The following is a 23,179-nucleotide window of genomic DNA, read 5'->3' as shown; positions in this document are numbered from 1 at the left end:
GGAAGAGCAGTTGGTGCTCTTAACCGCTGAGCCATCTCTCCAACCCCCTCCCCACCCCCCACCCCCGCCCCGTGTGCAACTTTTTAAAGCTTTCAGAATCACTGTTAATTTAAAAAACAAACTATACACAGGCTGAGAAAGTTTCTGAAGTTTAAAAAAGGTACAGTTTCCTTCCCTCATAAGAAAGGTTCTTTTCTTTCAAGAAAGAGCCATGCATCTATACATAGATATATATACACTATTCATTTTTAGTTTTAACTCACATGATTTATAACTCTCTGTATTATCTACCATCCAATATGGCAGCCACCACCCACATGTGGGTCTGCCAGCTTGATATGTGGCCAGTGTGACTGAGATGTTAATAGTTTACTTTTAGAGGATTTTCAAGTATGTATCTGTGTTTGTAAGTGCAAGTGCCCTTGGAAGTCGGGTGCCCCAGAGCCTAGAGCAAGGTTATGGGTGGTTATGAGCTGCCTGGAACAGTGCTGAGAGTTAAACTCTGGAAGACCCACAAACACTCTTAACTGCCGAGCCTTCTCACCAGTACCAAAAGTGTAGTGCTTTAAATGTATGTTTATTATAATGAATTGAAATTTAAAAAAAAAAATCAGTGAATTTATATTCACATCAAGGTCAAATTACTCCTAGCTAGAAGAACAGAGACCACGGGTATGTGAGCTCAAGGCACACTAAAGGGACTGATTACCTTCCGGCGTCCAGCTGCTCCATCAGTTCTCAGCACGCGGCTCCCAGCTCCTCTCTCCACCTAGGACTGCTGTCCTCCTTCTCATGCCCTTCCACATGCAGGGTGCAGCTGCCATTTCTCTCAGTTCAAGTCCCACACTGGAAGAACTTTCTGGTCACCAGTCCCCAAAGCATCCCCCAGCACAGAGCCTTTTGCTCCGTGTGTGCACATTGACCCTGGAGCCCAAAGCTCTTGGAAAACACAGTTATCATCTATAACAGTTAGTTCTATTGTCAGTGTGACACTATCCACAGTCCCCTGGGAAGACTCTCAGAGGGAGACTGTATCTATCAGGCTGGCCTTTGGGCATGTCTGGGGATTGTCTTGACTATGAATTGATGGGAGAAGACACAGCCTGAAAGTGGGTATCACCTGAGTTTGAATTATACATGAACAAGTACAGGAAGCTCCTGAGCATGCATGCATGCAATCCCTCTGCATTTCCAACTGTGGGTGTGACCAGCTGCTTCAGGTGCTTACCAGCCTCATAGTAACAGACTATAACCTAGACCTACAAACAGTAAATCCTTTCTCCCTCAAAGTTGCTTTTCTAAAATATTCCATCACAGCAACAGAAACAAAACTGGATCTCCATCTCATATCTCTGCTCTCCAATAGCTGTGGACTGAAATGCCAGGAATGGGTTCTTGGAAATGAAGACCTTGCTGGTATCCTCAGAGTGCATGGTAAAGAAGCCTTAGGTCTGTATGAAGAATGCTGGCAAAGCGTGAACAATTCATGGAGAGAGTTTTATGTCCAACACTGCCAGACAGCCACTCTCCCTGAGGTTCCCAGTGTATCCTCAACAACTCCAGCAAAGGGATCATGGTCTCACCTTACAGACAGTAGATGATGGGCTGGCACACAGGGCAGCTGAACGGGGCCTTCCTTTGTTAGGGCTTAGGGCTGTAACAACAGTCTGGGCAGGAGAGAAGACTGCAGTGCTATGGAACAAACGTGGGTGGCTTGTGCATACTCATACACTCTACCACCCCAGAACCAATTCCCAAGCCCTACAGAAAGACACTGTTTCAAAGAGATGTGCTTATATTATCATATTGTTGCAACACTGGCACGCATCTTTAATGCCAGCACTAGGGAGGCAGAGACAGGCAGGTGCCTGTGAGTTTGAGGCCAGTCTCCTCTACATAGTGAATTTCAGGCTGGCCAGGACCTCACAATGAGACCGTGTATTAAACAAAGAAAGATGAAAAGAAGTGGAGGGAGGGAGGGAGGGAAAAAGGAGGAGAGTAAGGGAGAGCAGGAGAGAAGAAGACAGGGAGGAAGAGAGAAAAGAAAAGAATGAGAAAAGATTAAAAACTTCCTGGGAAATCTCATGTTGAAACAATGAAAAGGCTGGAGCCTAGGGCTAGTCAGGTCAAACTTATGTATCAGAAATATCTCATACAGTCCTGGCGACTAGTCAAACCACCTTCCAAGAGGACTAGGGGAGGCACTGAAGGCTCTGTGTTGAGTAAGTTGACCACAGTCGCACTCATTGCAGCCTGCTTAAACCTGAACCTCGGAGGCTGAAGGATGCCCAGTGGTTAAGCGTACTGGATACTCGTCCAGAGGACCGAGGTTTGATTCCCAGCGTGGTGGCTCACAACCTTCTGTAACTGCAGATCCAGTTGATCTGATGCTCTCATCTGGCCTCTGTGGACAATAGGCCACGTGCACATGTAATACAGAGACATGCGTGCAGGCAAAACATTCATACACAAAAATAACAGAATACTTTAAAAAAATATTCTAAACTTCATGCCATTGCCTGAATGACAGACTCTGGGGTTACTGTAGCCCTTTGTCATCTTACCAATATGGCCACATTTGAGTAAATCTTTTTCTGCTTTCCCCTATTATTGTTCTCTGTAACTAGGGACTTACAGCTTACTTCAAGAGGCTAGCTTACTGGGCCTGCCAGACACCACACTTTGACCCTAAGGTCTCTGATAACAATCCCAGGAAATGACAGGGACTATTAATGATATGCAGGCGTCCAGGTTTTCCCCATTTTTCTCAAGGTACCCAGAAGTTGAGACAACATTTGGACACATTTCTCTGCCTCCCCTTATGGGTTTCAGAAGCCCATTCTGTCTCAGCCACAGGCTCCTAATACTCAAAAAGCCTATGGAAGACCAGGAGTCATCTCACTTAGGATGCGGACCTCAGGAATGGCTCAGAAAAGCAGCATATGGAGCCAACAAGGCCGGGCAACAAGAATGCATTTCTGGAGGGAGTTTGCTGACAGGAGAGTCTCAGCTAGGGATTTTCCTCACCCAGGAAAGGCATAAGAAAAGGCAGCCCTGGGCAACTGAGGCTGTAAAAGAAAGTTCTTCAGTCCCCTTCTCTGCGGAGAAGGGGAGGGACTTAGTGGGAGAAGGGGCTTGTGAGGAGGGGAGCTGCAACCGGGATGTAAAGTGAATGAATTAATGAAAAATATGAAATAATAAATTAATAAATAATAATAATTTAGTGGAAAATAAAGTACAAGGAGGACTGTAGGACCTTCAAAGCACCCTTTCAAGATCTAAAAATCATTATGTTCCATGTTAGTTTTCTAACCTAATATAACATGGCCTTATTTTTTTTCAGCTTATTCATTTAATGTTGTTTTTGACTGAAATTAAACTATCTTTAGTGGCAATAAATACTCAGAATTAAAAAATACATTTCAAAAAGGAAGTTCTTCAGAGAGCACGTAGTCCTTCACCCCTCAGGGAAAAGGTCCACCTGGCCAGCAGAGATCTGGAAGCTTTCAGCTCCTCAGACAGGAAGCAGTGACATCAGGCTTCTGCACTTGCTCAAGTCCTGAGAGACTGAGCTGGGGAAATGAGCCGGGGTCAGGGGTCAGGTAGGCTGGTCGGGCGGAAGGTGCTAGGTGGACGGGACGACAGCTAAGGAAACACGTCCAGCCCAGCAAGCCTATACATGGAGGCCTGAGAGTTGTGACGGGTCCATAGAAGGGAGGGTCTGCTTGAAGCCTCTGCAAGGAAAAGACTGATGCCAGCCAGTCAAAGCCAGGCCTACGTGGCTGTGAACAAACCCGAGACATCAGGAAAGACATGATAGATGTCTGGTAGGCAGATGAAGGCAGCAGTCAGTGACACAGGAGCTCTCTCACTGGACACACAGGACAAACTGAAGCAACAGACCTGCTGCTACCTTGGTACTGAAGGAGCCTCAGTTTCCCCAACTGTCACTTTCTAGTGGAAGATCACCTGGTCAAGCGGGGATCTGTCAAAAAACGGCTCCCTCAAGTGTTGGCAGTCATGTGTTGAGAGATGACAAAGGAAAGGCAAAGGAAAGACTGGGTTGGGACTGGGATGGAGAAACACCCACTGCTGGGGACAGTTGTCTTGATGGCAGCTGCAGCCTGGTGTGAGGAGGGTTAAGCATCTTGCAGTTCCCACCCGCTCTGGATCTGCTCAGTCCTCCCACGTTTACGTCTTCTGAAAAATATTCAGCCTGCAGTCTCATTTGGTGCTCCAGGCCCTCCCCCTCCCCCTCCCCCTCCTTTGGCTCAATGCAAGAGGAAGGTCAGGGAACTTTGGGAAACAGAAAACTCCAAAACTCCGGACTCTGGGAGAAGGGTCAGTGGGAAAAGGCGGGGCTTTGGGGACCAAGAGAGAGGAGAAAAGGGAGATGAGAGGGTGAGAGGGAACAACTGCCAGGGAGCTGTTCCAGGGACCACACAGAAAAAGGCCTCGCTAAAGCAACAAACCTGATCATTTTCAAGGTACCAGAAAGAGGCTGGGGATTTTGGATATGGAGGGAAGACCCAAAAGGAGGAGAAAATGGCTCAGAAAAAAGGCTATAGTGGACATAACCAGCAGGATTACTTCCCGGGGCTGTTGGCAGGGAACTCTAAAACTTTGTTGGCCCCAAAGTTTCTTTGGAAACAAGGCCTTGCAGAATGGGAAGGGCTAGTTGGATACCAATGGAAGGGGTACTTCAGAAAGGGGCACTTCTGTCCCTAGGAGTAGGTCAGGCCACCACCACCACAGCTCCAAGAACTAAAGCCCACACACCATCTTTGCAGAACCATAGGACTGAGGTGAAGCCATGAAGTGCTTGCTGATCTCCCTAGCCCTATGGCTGGGCACAGTGGGCACACGTGGGACAGAGCCCGAACTCAGCGAGACCCAGCGCAGGAGCCTACAGGTGGCTCTGGAGGAGTTCCACAAACACCCACCTGTGCAGTTGGCCTTCCAAGAGATCGGTGTGGACAGAGCTGAAGAAGTGGTTAGTGGTGTGATTGGGTAGAGAGTGGAGAGCTGCAGCCCTGGAGACCAGTGAATTCCCAGAAAGCTGTACTGGGAAAGGTCCCCAGCCTGCCACCCTCCTAGGCTGTGCCAGTTCTAAGTTAAGGTGTTGGGGAAAAGAAAAGGAGTAACATGCAGGAATTATCTGCTTGCCCTGTCTGTCTGTCTGTCTGTCTGTAGCTCTTCTCAGCTGGCACCTTTGTGAGGTTGGAATTTAAGCTCCAGCAGACCAACTGCCCCAAGAAGGACTGGAAAAAGCCGGAGTGCACAATCAAACCAAACGGGGTGAGTAAGGGGTTCTTGCTGATGGGACAGGCTGCCAGGAAAGGAACCAGAGTCCAGGGAAGCGCTGTGCCCATCACCAGGGACTGTCTGCAAGGAGGGGAGGGTGAAGGGAAGAGAGAAATTTCTCCATCAGAGTGGGTCCTCCTAAAGAAACTTCTCTATGGAGTTTATCCTGTATTCTGGCCACGATACACACAGTTCACTGAAGGGTTTCACAGTAATCAGTCACCCTAGGGTGACACTACTGCTATGGACTGACCTCGGGCTGGTGGTGCGGCACTTTTGAGTTAAAGTTCTTGTTCTCTGACAGTTTTGTGGGTTCACTGAAGGTCCTTGTCCCCTCCCTGGGGTTAAGGGAAGAGACTGGATTATACTGGTGATTTAGCAAGACTCTTGGTTTGTTCAAAATAAATCTCAAAGGAAAAATGTAGATATGAGGCCAAGGTGGTAAGGGCCCTGGCTGTGCAAGCTTGGGGACCTGAGTTTAAATCTCAGCACCCATATGAAAACATCTGGGTGTGGCTACAGAGGAGTATCCCTAGGCTTGTTGGCTGCCAGCCTGACTGTAGGTACAGTGAGAGATTGTCTGCCAATGGAATAAAGCAGAGTGAAGTGAGACGCATACAGGTGTGAGTACACACACACACACACCAGAGAGAAACAGAGACAGGCAAACACCATCTGGGGAAGATTCGTGCCTTTAAACATGTTTGCACATTAACGCAGGCACTTGTGAATACACCCACGTGGTATATTGCCCATGAGCAGTACACATATGCATGCTCACACAGGAATGATACCTGCACAGGTAAAGTACCATAGTCTGCAGGCAAGCCAAGGGTGGCATACACTTGAAATGCCAGCATAGGAGAAGTTAAAGCAGGTGAACTGCAAGTTCTAGACCAGTCTGGGCTACTTCTTGAGACTGTCCAAAGAAGAGAACTTCTAAAATCTCCTATGCCAGGGTAAGCTGCATGTCCATCTGGCTCGCATGTCACCTCGCCCCTTGGATGTAGTTATGTTTCTGCTGCTGCCATAAAATACCATGACCAAGACCAACTAATAATAGGAAAGGTTTATTTTGGCTTAGGGTTCCAGAGGAATAAAAGTCCATCATGGTGGGAGGCAGGGAGATGTGGATGCCAGCAGGCATGGTGGCCAGAGCAGGAAGCTGAGAGCTCACAGCCTTCCTCGTAAACAGAACGCAGAAAGAGTGAATTGGGAGTGGTTCGAGGTTTTAAAATCTTAAAGCCTGCCCCACTGACGTACTTCCTCCATCAAGGTCAAACCTTCAAAACCTCCCCAAACAGCACTACCAACTGGAGACCAAATCTTCAAATATGTCAGCCTATGGGGGACATTCTTATTCAAATCACTACATCGCCCACTCCAGAGCATGCCAGAGGCTAGTCTCCACTCTGACATCCCTGTTCTCCTCCCCAGAGAAGGCGGAAATGCCTGGCCTGCATTAAAATGGACCCCAAGGGTAAAATTCTAGGCCGGATAGTCCACTGCCCAATTCTGAAGCAAGGGCCTCAGGTAAGAAGGAAACGAGGTTAGGGAGAAGCCTGGAGGGACAGATCAAATCTGGGTCTATGGGAGAAGAACAGGAAACCTGAAAAGAAGAGCTGGGTCCCCCCACCCCCACCTCGGGACATTCCCCTGGGGGTTGTGGCGGTGCCTCCCTTCCTAGAACTGCTGCAGCAAACACTGGTTCTAGCAGGATCCTCAGGAGTTGCAATGCATTAAGATAGCACAGGCTGGCGAAGACCCCCACGGCTACTTCCTACCTGGACAGTTTGCCTTCTCCAGGGCCCTGAGAACCAAATAAGCCCTAGACAGGTAAGTGGTTAATGGGGAGAGCCAGCCCTTGGCATGGAAATTGGGTTGAGAAAGGACTTGTGAAACGTGACAAAAGCTAGAATCTGACCCAAACAGTCTCCCGCACCCCCAACCTGGTTTTCCCTTCTTCTCTAGGACTTCACCTTACTCCCTGTACAGCTGTGGCAGCACCCAGCAGGAGCATATCGTCTCCCAGAGACTTTCAACTCCAGGCTAATAAAATTGCTGAGTCTGTTCCTTTCCAACCTTGTGTTGTTCTCCCTCAGCTCAACCTGTACATATAAGGGAAGCTCAAAAAGACTCTGTGTGTGTGTGTGTGTGTGTGTGTGTGTGTGTGTGTGTGTGTCCACACTTCCTGCCTAGTACCAGGAAGCAGCAGGTAGGGCAAGTGTAGGAGCCTTCCACAGGACCAAAGCAGAGGTTCAGAAGCCCCCTCGTATTTGCTGGAGACGAGACAAGTGATAATATGAGCACTGGACTATTTCATAAGAGTAAGCAGGTGGCAAGTAATCTTACCCACAAAGCCTTAGGTTGGGCATTTGAGGGAGCTCAGGCACAGCATGCCCAGAGCCCCTGCAGCCTGGCCGCATGGTGCATTTGCCAGATAGTGACGGGATCTCCTCTCCCTTCTAGAGGCGATCTGGAAAGTGTGTCCTTGAGGCTGTGGGAGGAGGGAGGAAACACCCTTGAGGAGATGCAGGAGTTAGGAGCTCTCAAGAAACGGATGAATGAACAACCTAGTAAGCAGGGTCAGTGACCAGATATAAATAGACAGAGAGAGAGAGAGAGAGAGAGAGAGAAAGAGAGAGAGAGAGAGAGAGAGAGAGAGAGAGAGAGAGAGAGAGAGAGAGAGAGGCAAGCGCATGGGGCAGGGAAGGAATGTCTACGATCAGACCACCTTGGCTATGAGTTGCATTCAGAAGACAAAGGAAGAGGTGGTTTCTGCAGGGCTGAGAGCCTGCTGGGCCTGGGCCAAGCTATCGCTGGCCTGACGATCCAGGTCAAGGCATTCCTGCAGTGTGTCCTGGAACTGTCGGCAGGCCTCCTCCAGAATGGAGCTGCTCCGGATGGGCCAGGACTCCCAGTAGCCGGGCTCTACCCATGGCTGGGCCTCGATGGCTCTGGGCCCTGGGCTGGAGCCGGAGCGCAAGGAACTGTCCAGGTCCCGGCATAACTGGTACAGCTCACTGCCCCGCCCACTCACTCGTTCCCCATCTATGACTTTGAGGCCAGGCAGTAGCTCTTGGACCACAGCCCAGTAGGAAGCATTTGCACAGAGCGGGTTGCTGAGCCGGGCCAAAGGGTCCCGGAGCCTCAGGTGCTCCAGGGCCTGCAACCCAGCCAGACACTGCAGCTGACCAGGAGTGGTCAGCAGGTTACCAGCAGCATTGAGGCTCTGCAGGTTCTCACAAGCTGCTAGTGGCTCCAGCCCTGTAAGCCGATTATTGGAGACGTTGAGCACAGCCAGCTGGCGCAGGGATGCCAGTGGGCCCAGGTGGGTAAGTGCATTGCCTGATAGGTCAAGCCACTCAAGGTTCAGGCACTCCCCCAAACAACCCAGGTCCACCACCCCTAAACCCCGAAGCTTCAGCAACAGGATGGAATCCAGGGCAAATTCTCCTGAGTGGGACTTCAGCAGCTGGGGTGTGATGCTCAGCGCCTCAGCCTCTCCTGGCTTCTCTCCAGGAGGCTCCATGATACTGAAGACAGTTCAGACCGCTGGGCCCTGGCAGTGCTGTCAGTCACAGGGATGCAGGTGCCTCTGAGGATCAGCTGGCTCCTCTCCCTCAATTCTGCTTGGGCCCTAAAGAGAGACAGACAGTCAGGCCAGCCTCTCCTGTGTCCTGTGCAGCAGGGAACTGCAGGATGCCATGCAGATGGCACGAAGTCCTTGTGCTCATAGAAACTAGGAATATTAAACACACAGGGTCGTCTCAGAGAGAGATTGTTTCCTCGCTCAGATGGCTGGGAATATAAATGTGGTTAGCAGCCTAAATGACCTCTGTTCTATCTGTAAGAATGAGACCACACCAGTCCTCTCCTGGAACCTTAAGATGGCACGTGTAGTCTACTTATAGAACCCATCTTATGGAAGAGGGGCATGTACTTTGAAGAGTTTCTGCATAGCTATGCCCTCACCTTTATTGTGTACTCGGGATTGCGCTGAACTAGGAAACTGTTTTCCAAATTGTACTGAACTTAAATAAGCCTAAAATAAACTGCCCAGTATCAGACTCTGGATGTTTGAACCAGCACTGGCTACTGAGTATTGAACCAGAATTTCTTGTTTCACACGGAGAGACCCTCTGCTGCTATGGTGTTTCAAGGACCCCCACAGTGCAAAGCCCACCAGCCAATATCCAGGCAAGACCAGAGACCATCTTGGCAAAGGGAAGTGGCTTTTGCTGGTTCCACTGGTCATGCCATGTTACACGAGGGCTTAGGCCCATATTACCAGTTTGGTCCACCTCTCAAATCTGGACTGTGAACAAAAATACCATTACTTAACTTTTCTAGTAACTATTATGATACATCTTTATTAACCCTAAAGGGTTCCTTTTTGAAAAGTTAATTTTTTTATTGATTGGTTGGTTTGTTGGTTTCTTTGGTTTTGGTGTTGGTTTTGGTTTTGGTTTTGGTTTTTTAAGAAACTGAAGCTGGCTTTGAGTTCTCACTCCTCTGCCTTCCTCCACCCTAGCACACCCCCTGAGAACTAGGACTACAGGACTACAGGCTTATACTACAACTCCTGGCTTAAATTTGTTTTAAAATAGGCACCAGGTAATTACCACTTTCCTAGCATGCAGACCCACATAAGAATGCTGGAACTTCTTTCATTCACTCCCTTTCCCCAACATTGTCATCATTTAAAATGGTGTCCCGAGGATGCAAACCAACCTGCAGCTCTGGCTGGGGCCATAAGGCCTGGGGAGTGTCGGCTTTTGGTCCTGGGTACTGAGGAAACTGAGTTAAGGAAGGCAGAACAGGGTGAAGTTAACAGAGAAGCTGGGGTGAGCTAGCTACACACTGCTGCTCCAACTCTAGTCAACCCCTATCCAACTCTCTCCAGCTCCCCAGCCAGCCCTTCTGCTTCAACATCACTTCAGAGATCAGCACGGCGGCAATGGTCACCGTGTGCTGGACAGCACAGTGCTACGGAAGGCATGCATCATGGTACCAAAGGGCAAGCTGGGGAGGCGAAGAAGTCCAGGAAGCCATTTGGAGCAAAAAGGAGTGCCTAACACAGTTCTGGGATGTGGGGGAGGGCAAGTGTGTCTTCGGTGGCTGTGGGACAGTGAGCCCAGAGTGTGTGTGACATCAGAGAGAGAAGGCTACCCATGGGGAGGGTCGATGTCGCTGCTGCCCACAGAGGACTCAGGTTCACACAGAGGACAGGAAAACAAAAGCAGGCCTCATTCCAAACTGCAGACTTGGCTGAGGGCCCAGACTAGGGAGTCTGAGCTGGGCAGGCAGTTACACCTGCAAAAAACATTAGGACACTGCCAATGCCGATGCCGATGCTGCTCAGAGCTTGTAGGTGTGAGGTACTGCTGACTCCCAAGACTAAGTTTACATGATCAACACTACTAAGTATCCCCTTCTCCAAGGAAACCAGGCTCACAGCACCATCCATCAGTGACTCCTGCTAACTGGCAGTATCTTCAAAGAGCTTCTCATAAATGCTTTGACGGGGCTGGGAATGGATCTTGCACATCCTCTCAACAGTACAACTGAGAAGGGTACTCTGGTCTTCATAATAATCATCCCTCTGTCAGTTCATTGGCCTGCAATATTCCAGTCCACTGCGCCATGAACTTCCTGAAGAGCTTAGAGGAGACAAAGTGCAAGTCTGGGCCACCCAGAAGCCCTGCGATCCGGCCTGCCCAGGAGCAAGTACAGCTGAAATTATCTATGCCACCCTAGCTGTCCTGATTGCTGTGAGGGGAGTAAGTGAGCTGCTCAGGTCTACCCAGTGCCAACTGTGTCAGGGTCTTCTGTCCCCTCCAGGGCCAGGACATATGGGCAACATCTGGGTATTAGGTAACCCTCTACAGCAGGACCAGCAGCACTGGTAGACATGCTACACCTGCTCTGTCCCTCTGACTACCTCATCTGGGCTGCCCACAGATGGCCTCCTTTTCCCCTTCAGCCCATGCTTACTGACTAAGTAACTGACCAAGCCTATGATATGGGACCACCCTGGAGAGTTATACTGGCTGACAATAGTCTGACACAGAACACTGGATTCAGCTGGTGTAAGATCAATGAAAACAAGCAAAACTACTCTGTTTGGAAATGGCTTTGGGACCACGCTGCACAGATGACCTGGGAAATGTGGGATTTCTACCTATATAGCTCTGACAAGTAGCTTTAAGTCAGGGGCTCATAAAGGCTTGTCCCCGGCCCTGACTTCTTCCTCATGCCAGGGCTCAAAAGCTTTTTCATGTATTTCTTAAGGTGTTAGATGGACTAGATTGGTTTAAATGAAAATGGCCTCCATAGATTCATAGAAAGTGCCACCATTAGGAGGTGTAACCTTGTTGGAGGAAGTATGTCACAGGGGGTAGGCGTTGGGGTTTCAAATGCTCAAGCCAGGGCCTATGTCACTCTCTCTTCCTGTTGCCTGCTGATCCAGCATCATGTCTACCTGTGTGCTGTTATGCTTCCTACCATGATGACATTGGACTAAACTCTGAACCGGTAAACCAGCCACAATTAAATGCTTTCCTTTAAAAGAGTTGCTATGGTCATGGTGTCTCTTCACAGCAGTAGTAGCCCTGACTAAGACGTAAGGATGTCAACTTGTCCTGTCTCCACATCCTCCCTGGATGGTTTACTCTCAACCTGCCAGGACTGATCACTTAGGTAAGATGAAGTGAGGGCTGGATGGCTAGGTTAAAGGACGCCTGGCCAACACCGAGCAGCGGAGGCTTGTCTTCTTTGCTGCCTCCTCCCTACCCTCTCATCTTTTGCCTGGATACTTTCATCTCAGGCTGCACAAGCACCAATTAGCAACCATGGGTTCTGGAGCCTTCTTTTGGCTTACTCTGCCCAAGTAGCCTAGCACGGCACCTGAGAAGCAGTGGGGTGAAGATGAGATCTCTCCAAGGAGCATGCTTTTCTTTCCCCAATGTAGGCGGTTGGGTTGAGTACATTCTCCCTGCATCTCCAGAAAAACTCAGTCCAGGTCAGCTGAAAGGATGCATGTGCCCCTTGGCAGGGAGCAAGGGCTGCTTCTTTGCTAGGAGTCAGAGGTCCTGACTTCCCCCCTTCTATCCACAAGGCCATTCGTATGCCCAGAAACTCAATTTAACCTGTCTTTGGCGGGTCCTCCTTAGCAGCCCAGCTACGTCTAATGTGAGTCATGGCAACTCTGGTTCTTTTCCATATGGCCTCAGTCCTAGCGGTCCCCAGAATGGCATAGGGTGACTAAGTCACCTGGGGTAAGCTGAGGTGGCACCTGAGTTCTTGGGTCTGGTCACAGGGAAGCTGGCACTTACAGCAGGGTCCTCCAGTCTCATTGATTCTGGGATGTCTTCTCCAGGAAGACTTATTTTTCTCCCCACACTTCCAATATGCTTGGGAACTTGGGGGAATGGTTCTCAGTCACCCTATGTCATTCTGGGGACTGCTAGGGCTGAGGCCATATGGAAAAGAACCAAACAGCATAAGTCAGTGTACTGTATGGATGCACCATTTGTCAATTAAAAAGTCTATGACCTATGGCTTAGGCAGGAAATAGAGGTGGGACATCTGGGAGGGAGACAGGATTCTGGGAGATTCTCCAAGGAGATGTGACAAGATGGACAAATGGTACCTGAGTACAGGTAACCATCATGTGGCAGAATATAGGCTAGAATAAATGGGATATTTTAAATTATATCTATTCAGAGAAGAGCCTAGCTATATGGCCAATATATTTATAAATATATATTGAGTCTGAGTCTTACATCTGGGAGCAAGAGGCCTAGGAGAAAGAACCAGACATAACTTCAACAAAATGGTGCCTAATGTGGGACCTGAACCCAGGCCCCTGAGATTAAGAGTCTTATGGTCTATTGACTGAGCTAGCTGGGCAAGAGGTCTGGTCTCTTAAAAAACAAAACAAAAAAATCGTACCTAAACAACACAAGAGTAACACTGGGAGGGAGATTTCTTAGCCAAGGAGCCAGAACCTGCAGACATAATACAAAAGGAGGCTTTAAAAAGAAACCCTTACTACATTTTAAAACAAAATACAAAAGTTGGGACTTCTCTCAAGAGCAGGGCGGCCAAGGAGAGGACAAACATGCCACAGAGGACAAAACCGATAGAGACTTCCCAAAAACCCCAGCTGCAGGATAAGCCACCTCAGGCTCTCCCAAGCTTGACACAGCAGGTTGGCCCAGTCCTGTCCTATGGAATTAATGCTCAATGCTCATGGTATGCAGGAATGCAGCCCTGGGTTGGCCACTGTGGCCAGAATTGGGCAGAAGGCTAAAATGCCTCTCCCTGTAAGCAAAGGCCAGGCATAACACAGAATCTGAGCTAAATAACAGAAGACAGAGAAGACAAAGACAGGCAGATCTGTGTAAATTCTAGACCAACCAGATCTACATAATAAAGTCAGGGCAGGACCCTTTCCTGATAGATTCAGCCACTTACAAATGATAGTCTAAAATTCAAAATGACACATTTTTTCTTTAAAAGAAAAATGTAGGTTTTTGCTATATATATTGCAATAATAAGTAAAAATATCCTTAATAATTTAAAAAATAAATACACATTGATCTTAAATTTATATATAAAAATAAAAATATAGATATAGTTATCTACATAGATATTATCTCCAAAGAAGGGAGAAAAGGGTTTTTTGGGGTTTTTTTTTTGTTTTTGTTTCTGTTTTTGTTTTTACTATTATTTATTGGGACAGGGTTTCTCTGTGTATCCCTGGCTGTCCTGGAACTCATTCTGTTGACCAGGCTGGCCTCGACCTCAGAAATCCGCCTGCCTCTGCCTCCCAAGTGCTGGGATTAAAGGTGTGCACCATCACTGCCTGGCTAGAAGGGAGAAAAAGTAAAAATTGATATAAATATTTTCAAGGGTACATAGATACCAAATAAATAAACTTTGAACCCAGCACTTGGGAGACAAAGTCAGATAGGTTTCTTCTGAGTTTGAGGCCAGCCTGATCTACAGAGCAAATCCAAATCAGCAGAGCTACACAGAGAAACCCTGTCTCAATAAATAATAATTGTTCTAAAGTGTTTTAATTGTTTTAAATTGTTTTCATTATCAAAATGAAGGCAGTTATAACTTCTGTGATTGTGATGGTATTATGATCCTCTATGAGATGGGTCAAAATGAAGCAGACCTACGTAGAAAAGGGACTGTTAGTTGGATCAATCTATACTTTTGACTTCAGACTGCCAAACAAAGACCATGCTACGTTGGGAGAGAGGCTCTAGGTTTGTGTTAACAGGAAAGAAGAAAAGGCGTGGACTACTTCCAAAACAATAGGATCAGATTTGATAGAGAGCCCTGAAGATCTCGGTTACAGGTAAGAGAGAAGAACCCAGTGCGCTGGTAATGTAGATTGCTAAACTCTCTATTGAAACAACTCTGAAACTGAGTGGGACACACATATGTCTCCAGCCAGAACTTCAGCTTTGCATAGCCAAATGGATGCTGTTGGCAACAGAGTCCTCAAAATCCATCATGCCAACCTTTCATAAGGCATGAATAATATTATATTGCAGTTTGGTTATATGATCAAACTAGCTCATAAAGAAAGACGATTGTCTTTCACCTGCTCAAACAAGAAACAAAAATCATCTTTAACTGATCTGTACACATTGCACATTTCATACAACATGTTAATATATGAAGTGCATATTACCTCTAAAAGTTTTACGTTCAAAAGAAGAAGAAGAAAAGTAAGAAACAAGAATGCAACCCTAACAAAATTCACCCTCAGGAATGCTGAGATATTGTGTTAACTTCTGCCTGGGAGAAGATGAAACACTTTGGGACTTTGGGCTAGAAAAATGATTGGACAGTTTAAGTGAGGCTCAAGTAGGAACATGGAAGACAGTGGTGCTGAGGGTGATTTAAACTGTGGGGGTCCAGGTCAACAGGTTTCAGAGGAGAAGAATATTACTGTGTGGCCTAGAAATCAATTTTGCCATATTTTGGTGAAAAAAAAAAGTCTCTTTGTCTAAAAATCTGCCTGAAGCTAAATTGAAGAGTTATGGATTAGCAGCTTTGACACAGAAGATTTGCAGACAGCCTGGTATAAACTGTGTTGTTTGGTTTTTAACGGTCATGCTGACAGCCACTAATCTACAATGAAAAGAAGCAAAGCTAAGCAAGAAAAAATACAAATGTACAGTCAGAGGAGAAGGGGGACACCAGGAAGTCCAGCCAGATTAAAGTCTGGTGCTAAGTGCAATAAAGGGAGTGATGACCTCAGAATAAGACCCCACCCAGCCAGGCTGCCAATTTGTGAAAAGAAAGAAATCCGAAGGCCAGACATGGAGGTACAGACCTCTAATCCCAGCACTCAGAAGGCAGAGGCTGGCACATCTCTGAGTTTGAGGTCAATATGGTCAACAGAGTGAGTTCCAGGACCAAGCTTAGGCAGTGAAGGAAAACATCGAAAACAGAAAGCTCTTAAAGATGTGACTGAACTGAGGGGGCCATGTTCAAGCCCCAGCAAGCACCATAACCGGACATCTCTCTGGCCATATTCTTCTAGCTTTAGAGTCAAGTACAGAAGAAAGTACTGGCTGGTTTTGTGTGTCAACTTGACACAGCTGGAGTTATCACAGAGAAAGGAGCTTCAGTTGAGGAAATGCCTCCATAAGATCCAACTGTAAGGCATTTTCTCAATTAGTGATCAAGGGGGAAAGGCCCCTTGTAGGTGGGACCATCTCTGGGCTGGTAGTCTTGGGTTCTATAAGAGAGGAGGCTGAGCAAGACAGGGGAGGCAAGCCAGTAAAGAACATCCCTCCATGGCCTCTGCATCAGCTCCTGCTTCCTGACCTGCTTGAGTTCCAGTCCTGACTTCCTTTGGTGATGAAGAGCAATGTGGAAGAGTAAGTTGAATAGACCCTTTCCTCCCCACCTGCTTCTTGGTCATGATGTTTGTGAAGGAATAGAAACCCTGACTAAGACAAAACTCTCCTTCCATGACAAGGAAAGCTGCTGAGCCCCGGCACCTGTCAGAGCTGTCCTTGCACAGAGGCCTAGAAAGGCCATTCTGTGGAGCCGTGAAGGTGAGGCTTGGGTTGCTTTGCAGACCCCAAAATGTTGGAGATGCCAAAGCCGTGGGATGCCAGCTAAGGAAAGCAGCTAACAGGGAGTGGAGCCAGCCTGAGAGAAGGAAGCGTGCTGTAGTCACCAGAGCTGAGAGGAGTGGGAGAGCTGAAGAGCCTTTTCATGTCAGACATGGAGATGCAGAGTTTGGAAACTGCCTCGCTGGCTTTTGGTCTTACTCTGGTTCAGGATTCCCTCACTACATTCCCTTTCCTCTTTGCTGGAGTGGTGAAGTATATCCTGTGCTGTTGTGTGTTATCTGTGAAGGCTTAGGTAACTGTTACCTGTCTAGCCTGCCATTTTCTGCTTTTACTAAGGAAACACTCGTATGTGTTATTACTGCTGTAACTAGGAATGTTCTGTGCTTTGGAGTTCTTGGAAACCAATCACAGTAGAAGTCGATTAGAACTGCTTTGCATAGTTAGCCACATTAAGTTTGGAACCAAAGCAAAAGCAACAGTTCCTGGACCTATGTGTAAGCTTTTATGGGTTTTGCTTCTATAAGCTGCCCCTGGGATGGACCCCAACATAAGAGAAACTCCTGCACTGATATAAGAAGCCATTTGGAATAAGACTTCAATTTGAGTAGTGATCAAGTAAAGTTTAAGTTCCCAAGACCTCTCTGGGAACTGACATCCTCCTTGGCAGAAAGAGACATGTACATGGGTAACTGACATCCCGTTTGACAAGTTAAGACACAAATATTAGGCAAAGCAAGTCCCCTGCCACAGTTGAGTACCCCAACCAATGAGAGCAGGAGAAGTGTACAACAAAGACATGGTCCCAAGGAAGCCCCGATCCCTAAATCCTGATTAGTAAAGTAACTTGGCACAGATGTTTGTGGATTTTAGGCTTTTAAAAAAAAAATCCCATAGGATCTTAACTCAAGGTTGCACCCAGATCCTGGCCTGGTCTGCAGCCCTGATGGATCAGTCTTGGGGTGTGACGTCCAATAAACCGAGATCAATGTCTGAGTGGTCTCTGTGGTGATTCCCAGACCCCAGCATTATCTACTTTTTCACTTTGATTTGACAGAGCATTACAGTTAAGAAAGTGCCATGAGTCTTACAAGAGACATTGAACCTTGGACTCTGAAAGTGTGGAGATTGTGACAGACTATGGATGAGGAAGTTGGAATGAATGCAGTTTTGTGTTATGATATGGCTACAAGCTTATGGGGGCTAAGGAGTGGAGTGTGGTAGCTTGGATGAAAATGGACCTCATAGGCTCATAAGAAGAGGCAACATGGGGAAGTGTGGCCTTTGGGGGGAAATATGTCACTGGGCGTGGGCTTTGAGGTTTCAAATGTTCAAGTCAGGCCCAGAGTTACCCTCTTTTCTTGCTGCCTGAGGTTCTGGATATAGAGCTCTTAAGCTACCTCTCTAACACCGTGTGCTGCCATGCTTCCTGCCATGGTGATAACAGACTGAACCTCTGAACTATAAGTCAGCCCCAAACTAAACAATTTCATTTATAACAGAATTGCCATGGTCACAGTTTCTCATGACAGCAATAAAAAACCCAACCAAGACAGTACTCAACTTCACTCACTCCTCCTTGATCACTTTCTTAAACTTTGGGACAAGAAGTCAGGAGACCAAGGATAAAAGAACATAAAAAGACTACAGAGAGTCCAGTGAGCCAGGATGTCTTTCCCTGGAAAAGACTCAGAAAAGGACAACCGACTGTGAGCACCCAGAAGCTAGCAAGCCGCATCTCTGCATAGCAAAAGGTAAAATTGCAGGAGCAACGAGCTCAAAAGCCTGCATACTGACACAGAGGGTGTCAAACATTGCAGACAACTGGAGAAAGCAGAGCATTTCTAAGAGGAGACAAATGAGCTCTTAGACTCTCCTGGGAAATGGCTCAGAGGGTTAATTAAGAGTCAGTGGCTTTAAGCTTCTCTCATAAAACTCAGCCAGCCACGGTAAGACCAAATGAATGAAGGCCCATGAGACTTCACACTTGTAAAAGAACTGGACAAAGCTCTGAGTGCAAAAGACCATTCATGGCCCAGAACTACTCTCAGAAGTCAGAGTGAGGAAACTCATATCTTATGACTGAAGAAACTGCAACCCAGACCATTAGCTCCAGAAGCCTCCAGAAGCCTCCAGAAGCTGTCAATGAAGATATAGCACAAGGCATTAAAACTAGGCACCAGCACCAAGAGTGGTGTCAAAAGGGGAGAAACTTGCCTGTTAGAGCTGCAGCATGGACTACACCCCAAAACCTCCATCTACAGACCTGTTAGGCCACTGGGGCACAAACCCTGTTCTGTTTCTAATCCCTGGTACTATATAGTTGCTCTTGGATCCATTCAGTTATTTAACAAAACTGCATGGAAGTACTACGATCCCACAGGATACTCAAGACACACATATAGGCACCAGGAATGGCTGCACATGACTATAACTGCAGCCATTAAAGATTAAAGCTCCTGATGCAATAATCCAAGCTTACAATCAGTAGACAGAATGCAAGCCATTACAGTGAGAGACTCCACGTATCTTTAGTCTGAGGTACCTCCTGGAAGCCTCCTTCCTCCCAGTGTTTTGCTCCATTTTCTATGCTTGAAATCACAACAAGAGTGCACATGCAGCACTTGGGAGGCAGAGGCAGAAGCTCAGGCATAGGCTAGCCAGGACTAAGTATTAAACATAAAGTTTGGAGTGGAGGCATACTCGGAAGCAGAGGCAGGATGATCTTTGTGAGTTTGAGGCCAGCTTGGTCTACAAGCAAGTTCTAGGACAGCCAGAGCTACACAGAGAAACTCTTGTCTCAAAAAACAAAACCCAAAACAACAACAACAACAACAACAACAAAAAGTGGAAGGAGGAGTTGTTGGGAAACTCAGCGAGAGAGTGCTTGCCTGGTACATGCAATGCCCTGGGTTCAATCTCCAGTACCAAAACCCCCAAGTACAAGAGTAATTGTCTGGTTGACAAGTTCAGCTCAAACCTCTCTCCTAGTATCTGTATTAGGGTTTCTATTGTTGTGATGAAACACCATGACCAAAAGGTAACTTGAGGAGGAAAAGGTTTATTTGACTTATATTTTCCAAACCCTCACTGTTCCTCACTGAAGGAGGTCAGGACAGGAACTCAAGAAGGGCAAGAACCTGGAGGCAGAAGCTGATACAGAGGACATGGATGGGTGCTACTTACTGGCTTGCTCCTCATGGCTTGCTCAGCCTGCTTTCTTGTAGAAACGAAGGCTGCCAGCCCAGGAGTGCACCACCCAGAATGATCACTAATTAAGAAAATGTCTTACAGCTGGATTTTACAGAGGCAATTTTCTCAAGTGAGGCTCCCTCTCGGATGACTCTAGCTTGAGTCAAGTTGACATAAAAACAGCCAGTACAAGGGCCTGGATTCAATCCTTAGCGCGCGCGCACACACACACACACACACACACACACACACACACACACACACACAGAGACAGAGAGACAGAGAGAGAGAGGTGGGAACAATTCAGGGGTAGATTATCTGGAGCTGGGAAGCAGAGGACAAAGGGACAAAGAGACCCCTACTAGTCCTATTTACTTACAAAGGTCTGTGCACATCAACTGAGTGTGAAGTTCTTTTGGAACAGATCTTCAGGAATGATGAGCTCTAGGAGTAGAGGGTGGCTGCCTAGATACGGCTGACAACATGGAGCGGACAGAGATGGGACAGGCCCCGTGATAACTGAAACACAATGGGAGAAGCACAGGAAAACATTAGAAAGGGATTCTGGGGAAAGCAAGAGGAGAGAATTTACAGAGCGATAGCTTCAGTCATGGCCCTGCAGCGAGAAGCGTGGCAGAGGTAGAGGGGACTTACTCCAGGACCTCCTCAGACACCAAAGACACAGATCAAGGGACACTGTACAGAACCCACACGCCTGCCTCCCCGTTCTGTATCACCAACGAAGTTGAAAACACTGTATTGCTTCAAGACTCAAAACAAGAAAAAGGTTTGTGTTCAGTACTTGTTTCTAGTTTGTCGTTTGTTTTTCTGAAAATCCAGTCCTAATGGTTATAGAACTCGTAGGTACAACACCTTTGGCAGGTCCACTGGAGCGCTGAGAATACTGGAATGCTGGAGGGGTAGAGGAGGGAAAGACTTGGAAGTGTTTCTCAGATGGAGTACAGGGGCCCAGGCAAACAGGAGTAAAACACACCACAGGAAAGAGGTGAAATACGAGGTAAGACACACGGGAAAGGTTTGGGGTGCGTGAAAATAGCAAGGAATCTTATTTTTCCTGACAGACGAGGAAACAGAATGGCCTGCAGGCGTGCAAGCCAATGAAGGGAGGTCGTGGGAAATGATAACTGTCCACAGTCCAAAGCCTATGCGTCCCCCAGAGAAGCCACATAGCTGTAAAACCAGCAACCTGCAGATGAGTAATTTTTGGCATCTGTTCACCTGGACTAGGAGATGCCTCAGCATGTACCCTGTGTTGGCTGATTAGATTAGAACTTTCTCTTGACTATTTTGTCAGTCCTTTTCAGGAGCATGCCCAGATGGGACCTGGCTCCCTAATTCTACCCTGTTACACCGCACAAACATACATCCAGGGGCATTCCACAGTCCCACTCTGTGCAAGCTTGCCAGCCTCCTCTCCTCTCACATTCCTACACCTGGGGAAGAAGGAGCTCTAGTCTCCCACACAACCAGAGAATTTAAGCCAGTCAGTGTGAGATGCCAAAGCTTTTAAATTCAGACTCCATTTTAGAGAATCTGACCTAAGCTTGAACTCAGGTAGACTACAGGCCGGTATCTAGCATTAGTATCCAAGTTGTCCCCACAACAAAACCTGAGCCTAGCTCGTCTCTAGGCTAATCCCCAACAAGAGCAGAGTTTCCAAGTTACACCCCTAACAAGACCAGTATCTCCTGGTTATTCCCCCAACAAACCTGCACCCCAGGTTGCAAGCCCAACCCTTGCCTAATGACCACCCATGCAGAGGGGAGCAGAAGTTAAGTTTATGATGTGACTCCCAGCACCAGCCAGTTATATTAAAGGCCAAAGTAGCTTTCCATTTAGATGCTCGCATTCGTATTCCATGTTTGGTGCTTACTATAAAGCCTTGCCACATAGACATTCGGGGCTCCTCCCCCACCAAAACCGTCCTGTGTGAGGGTGGTGCATTGGGGGGGCTTGAGCTAGCTCGAATAGAATAAAGACCCTGCTGTGAGTTGCATCAGATCAGCTCCTGTGTGTGTGTGTGTGTGTGTGTGTGTTTGGCGGGGGGGGGGGGGGGGTCACTAACTTTTCCCTGGCACAACAGTGGAGGATGTTTTAAACAACACTCCGCCATCTTCTGAGCTCACATAGCCAAAGTGACAAAAGCCACGGATAAGTTCCTGCTGGGAGACTACACTTCCCAGCTTCCTTTGGGGACTACTGAAGTCATTTCCACCCATTTCTGACCCCAATAAGGGGCCGCATCCTTCTTCCTTTGTAGGCATTTTTGCCATTTGCATATCTTGTGACAAATGCTCCCTCACCGAGAATAAACAAGACCAAAACTTTTTCCGCCTTTTTCTCTACGGCTGCTCTTTTAAAATAATCTATCACACTAGCGGAACCCTTGTTGTTATGTATACCAAGAGGCTGTGATTGTGGGATAGGAAATCCAATCCTAATGTCTCCTGGCCACCAAGGCAGCACCCACCTCACCGGCCGCGATTGTTACCGGTTAAAGCGTTCTGTCTGTTAACTGCACTCAGAGCAGTGCCTGGGGCTGAGGGCGTGGCCACTAACCGCGGGCGGTTCCAGAAGAATCCAGCATCCCCCAAACAAACAGAACACGCAACTCGGTTTCTGGCGCAGGCCCAGCCGACCCGGAACCTGCGAAAGGCCGGAAGGGGCGGGGAGTGGTGCGACGCAGAAAAAGTTGTTTTTAAGGGACGCGCTGCGGCTGGCAGGGTACGCAAGTGACGCAGATTACACAACCAGAGGAGCTTCTAGCTCTTTGTGCTGGAACCCGCGGCCAGTGCTGCTGGAGGATTTTGTTCCTGTTAGTTTGGTCATTAGCACATTTGACAGAGCGACGTTGGGAAAGGCATTTATGGTTCCTTAACGAATGTGTTCTGTGACATTCAGTATGCTAGGCTGCAGGCCAGTGGTGACCTAGATTTTCTAACCCGATAAACGGTGCCTGGTACGTGCTCGCCCACCCCTCTCCGAACCCTGCCCCTCACAGCGGTGCAGTCATGCTCACCGCCTAGGACTGCAGACAAAAGGTGCCACAATAACGATAAGAAGGACCCCTTGTGGGAACCTTACCCGTATTTTTAGAAAACTACATCAGAATGTTTCCTGAGATAAATGTGCACTGCCTAGTGATATTCCCAAAGGCCTTGCCCCCAGAGATGTCACCAACGCAAACTGCCACCTTTGTAAATGACATTGTCCAACGGATAAAGAGGTCACCTTAACTAGGCACAGGGGAGAATGCCTCTCACTTTCTTTCACAGGCCACTTGGAAATGTCTACATTGGGAGGGTTTTCCATCTCCTGATGCTTTCTGTGCACTCAGACAAAGCAATCCCAGTTCAGTCCACACCCTTCCAGCCTGGGCTGGCTAAGTATAGGCACAGTTTTGTTGTTGTTCACATCTTTGCACTGTATCACAGTGCAAAGTCCTTAATGAATACGTGTTTGATGACGTTCAGTGTGCTAGGCTGCAGGCCAGTGGTGACCTAGCTTTTCTAATCCGTCAAATGGTGCCCGGTATCCATTTGATCTCCCTT

General features: G+C 47.6%; 2 protein-coding genes across 11 annotated transcripts; one reads left to right on the top strand and one right to left on the bottom strand.

Annotated features, from left to right (window-relative positions):
* Positions 1-4,235: 4,235 nt before the first annotated feature.
* Rarres2 (retinoic acid receptor responder (tazarotene induced) 2) lies at positions 4,236-7,385 on the top strand. Of its 4 annotated transcripts, none has more exons than XM_011241467.2 (6): positions 4,236-4,341; positions 4,791-4,993; positions 5,194-5,298; positions 6,742-6,837; positions 7,019-7,140; positions 7,276-7,385. In XM_011241467.2, the coding sequence occupies exons 2-5, from the start codon at positions 4,814-4,816 to the stop codon at positions 7,127-7,129; spliced, it is 492 nt and encodes a 163-aa protein (XP_011239769.1). In that variant the 5' UTR covers positions 4,236-4,341; positions 4,791-4,813; the 3' UTR covers positions 7,130-7,140; positions 7,276-7,385. The 4 variants fall into 4 exon arrangements, with proteins under 4 accessions (XP_011239769.1, NP_001334097.1, NP_082128.1 ...); NM_001347168.1 differs by having other exon boundaries at positions 4,279-4,341; positions 7,022-7,140; NM_027852.3 differs by having other exon boundaries at positions 4,279-4,487; positions 7,022-7,140.
* Lrrc61 (leucine rich repeat containing 61) lies at positions 6,359-22,301 on the bottom strand. 7 transcript variants are annotated; one of them, XM_006506073.3, is made up of 3 exons: positions 22,031-22,301; positions 19,987-20,126; positions 6,359-8,944 (listed from the first exon to the last, which is right to left on the bottom strand). In XM_006506073.3, the coding sequence occupies exon 3, from the start codon at positions 8,834-8,836 to the stop codon at positions 8,057-8,059; it is 780 nt and encodes a 259-aa protein (XP_006506136.1). In that variant the 5' UTR covers positions 8,837-8,944; positions 19,987-20,126; positions 22,031-22,301; the 3' UTR covers positions 6,359-8,056. The 7 variants fall into 7 exon arrangements, with proteins under 7 accessions (XP_006506136.1, XP_006506135.1, XP_006506138.1 ...); XM_006506072.3 differs by having other exon boundaries at positions 22,120-22,301; XM_006506075.2 differs by having other exon boundaries at positions 22,188-22,299.
* Positions 22,302-23,179: the final 878 nt, after the last annotated feature.

Source organism: Mus musculus, chromosome 6 (genome assembly GCF_000001635.26).
Source record: "Mus musculus strain C57BL/6J chromosome 6, GRCm38.p6 C57BL/6J".
NCBI classification, from domain to species: Eukaryota; Metazoa; Chordata; class Mammalia; order Rodentia; family Muridae; genus Mus; species Mus musculus.
Note: the sequence above shows the minus strand (reverse complement) of the source record. Positions and strands in the feature narration are given on the sequence as shown.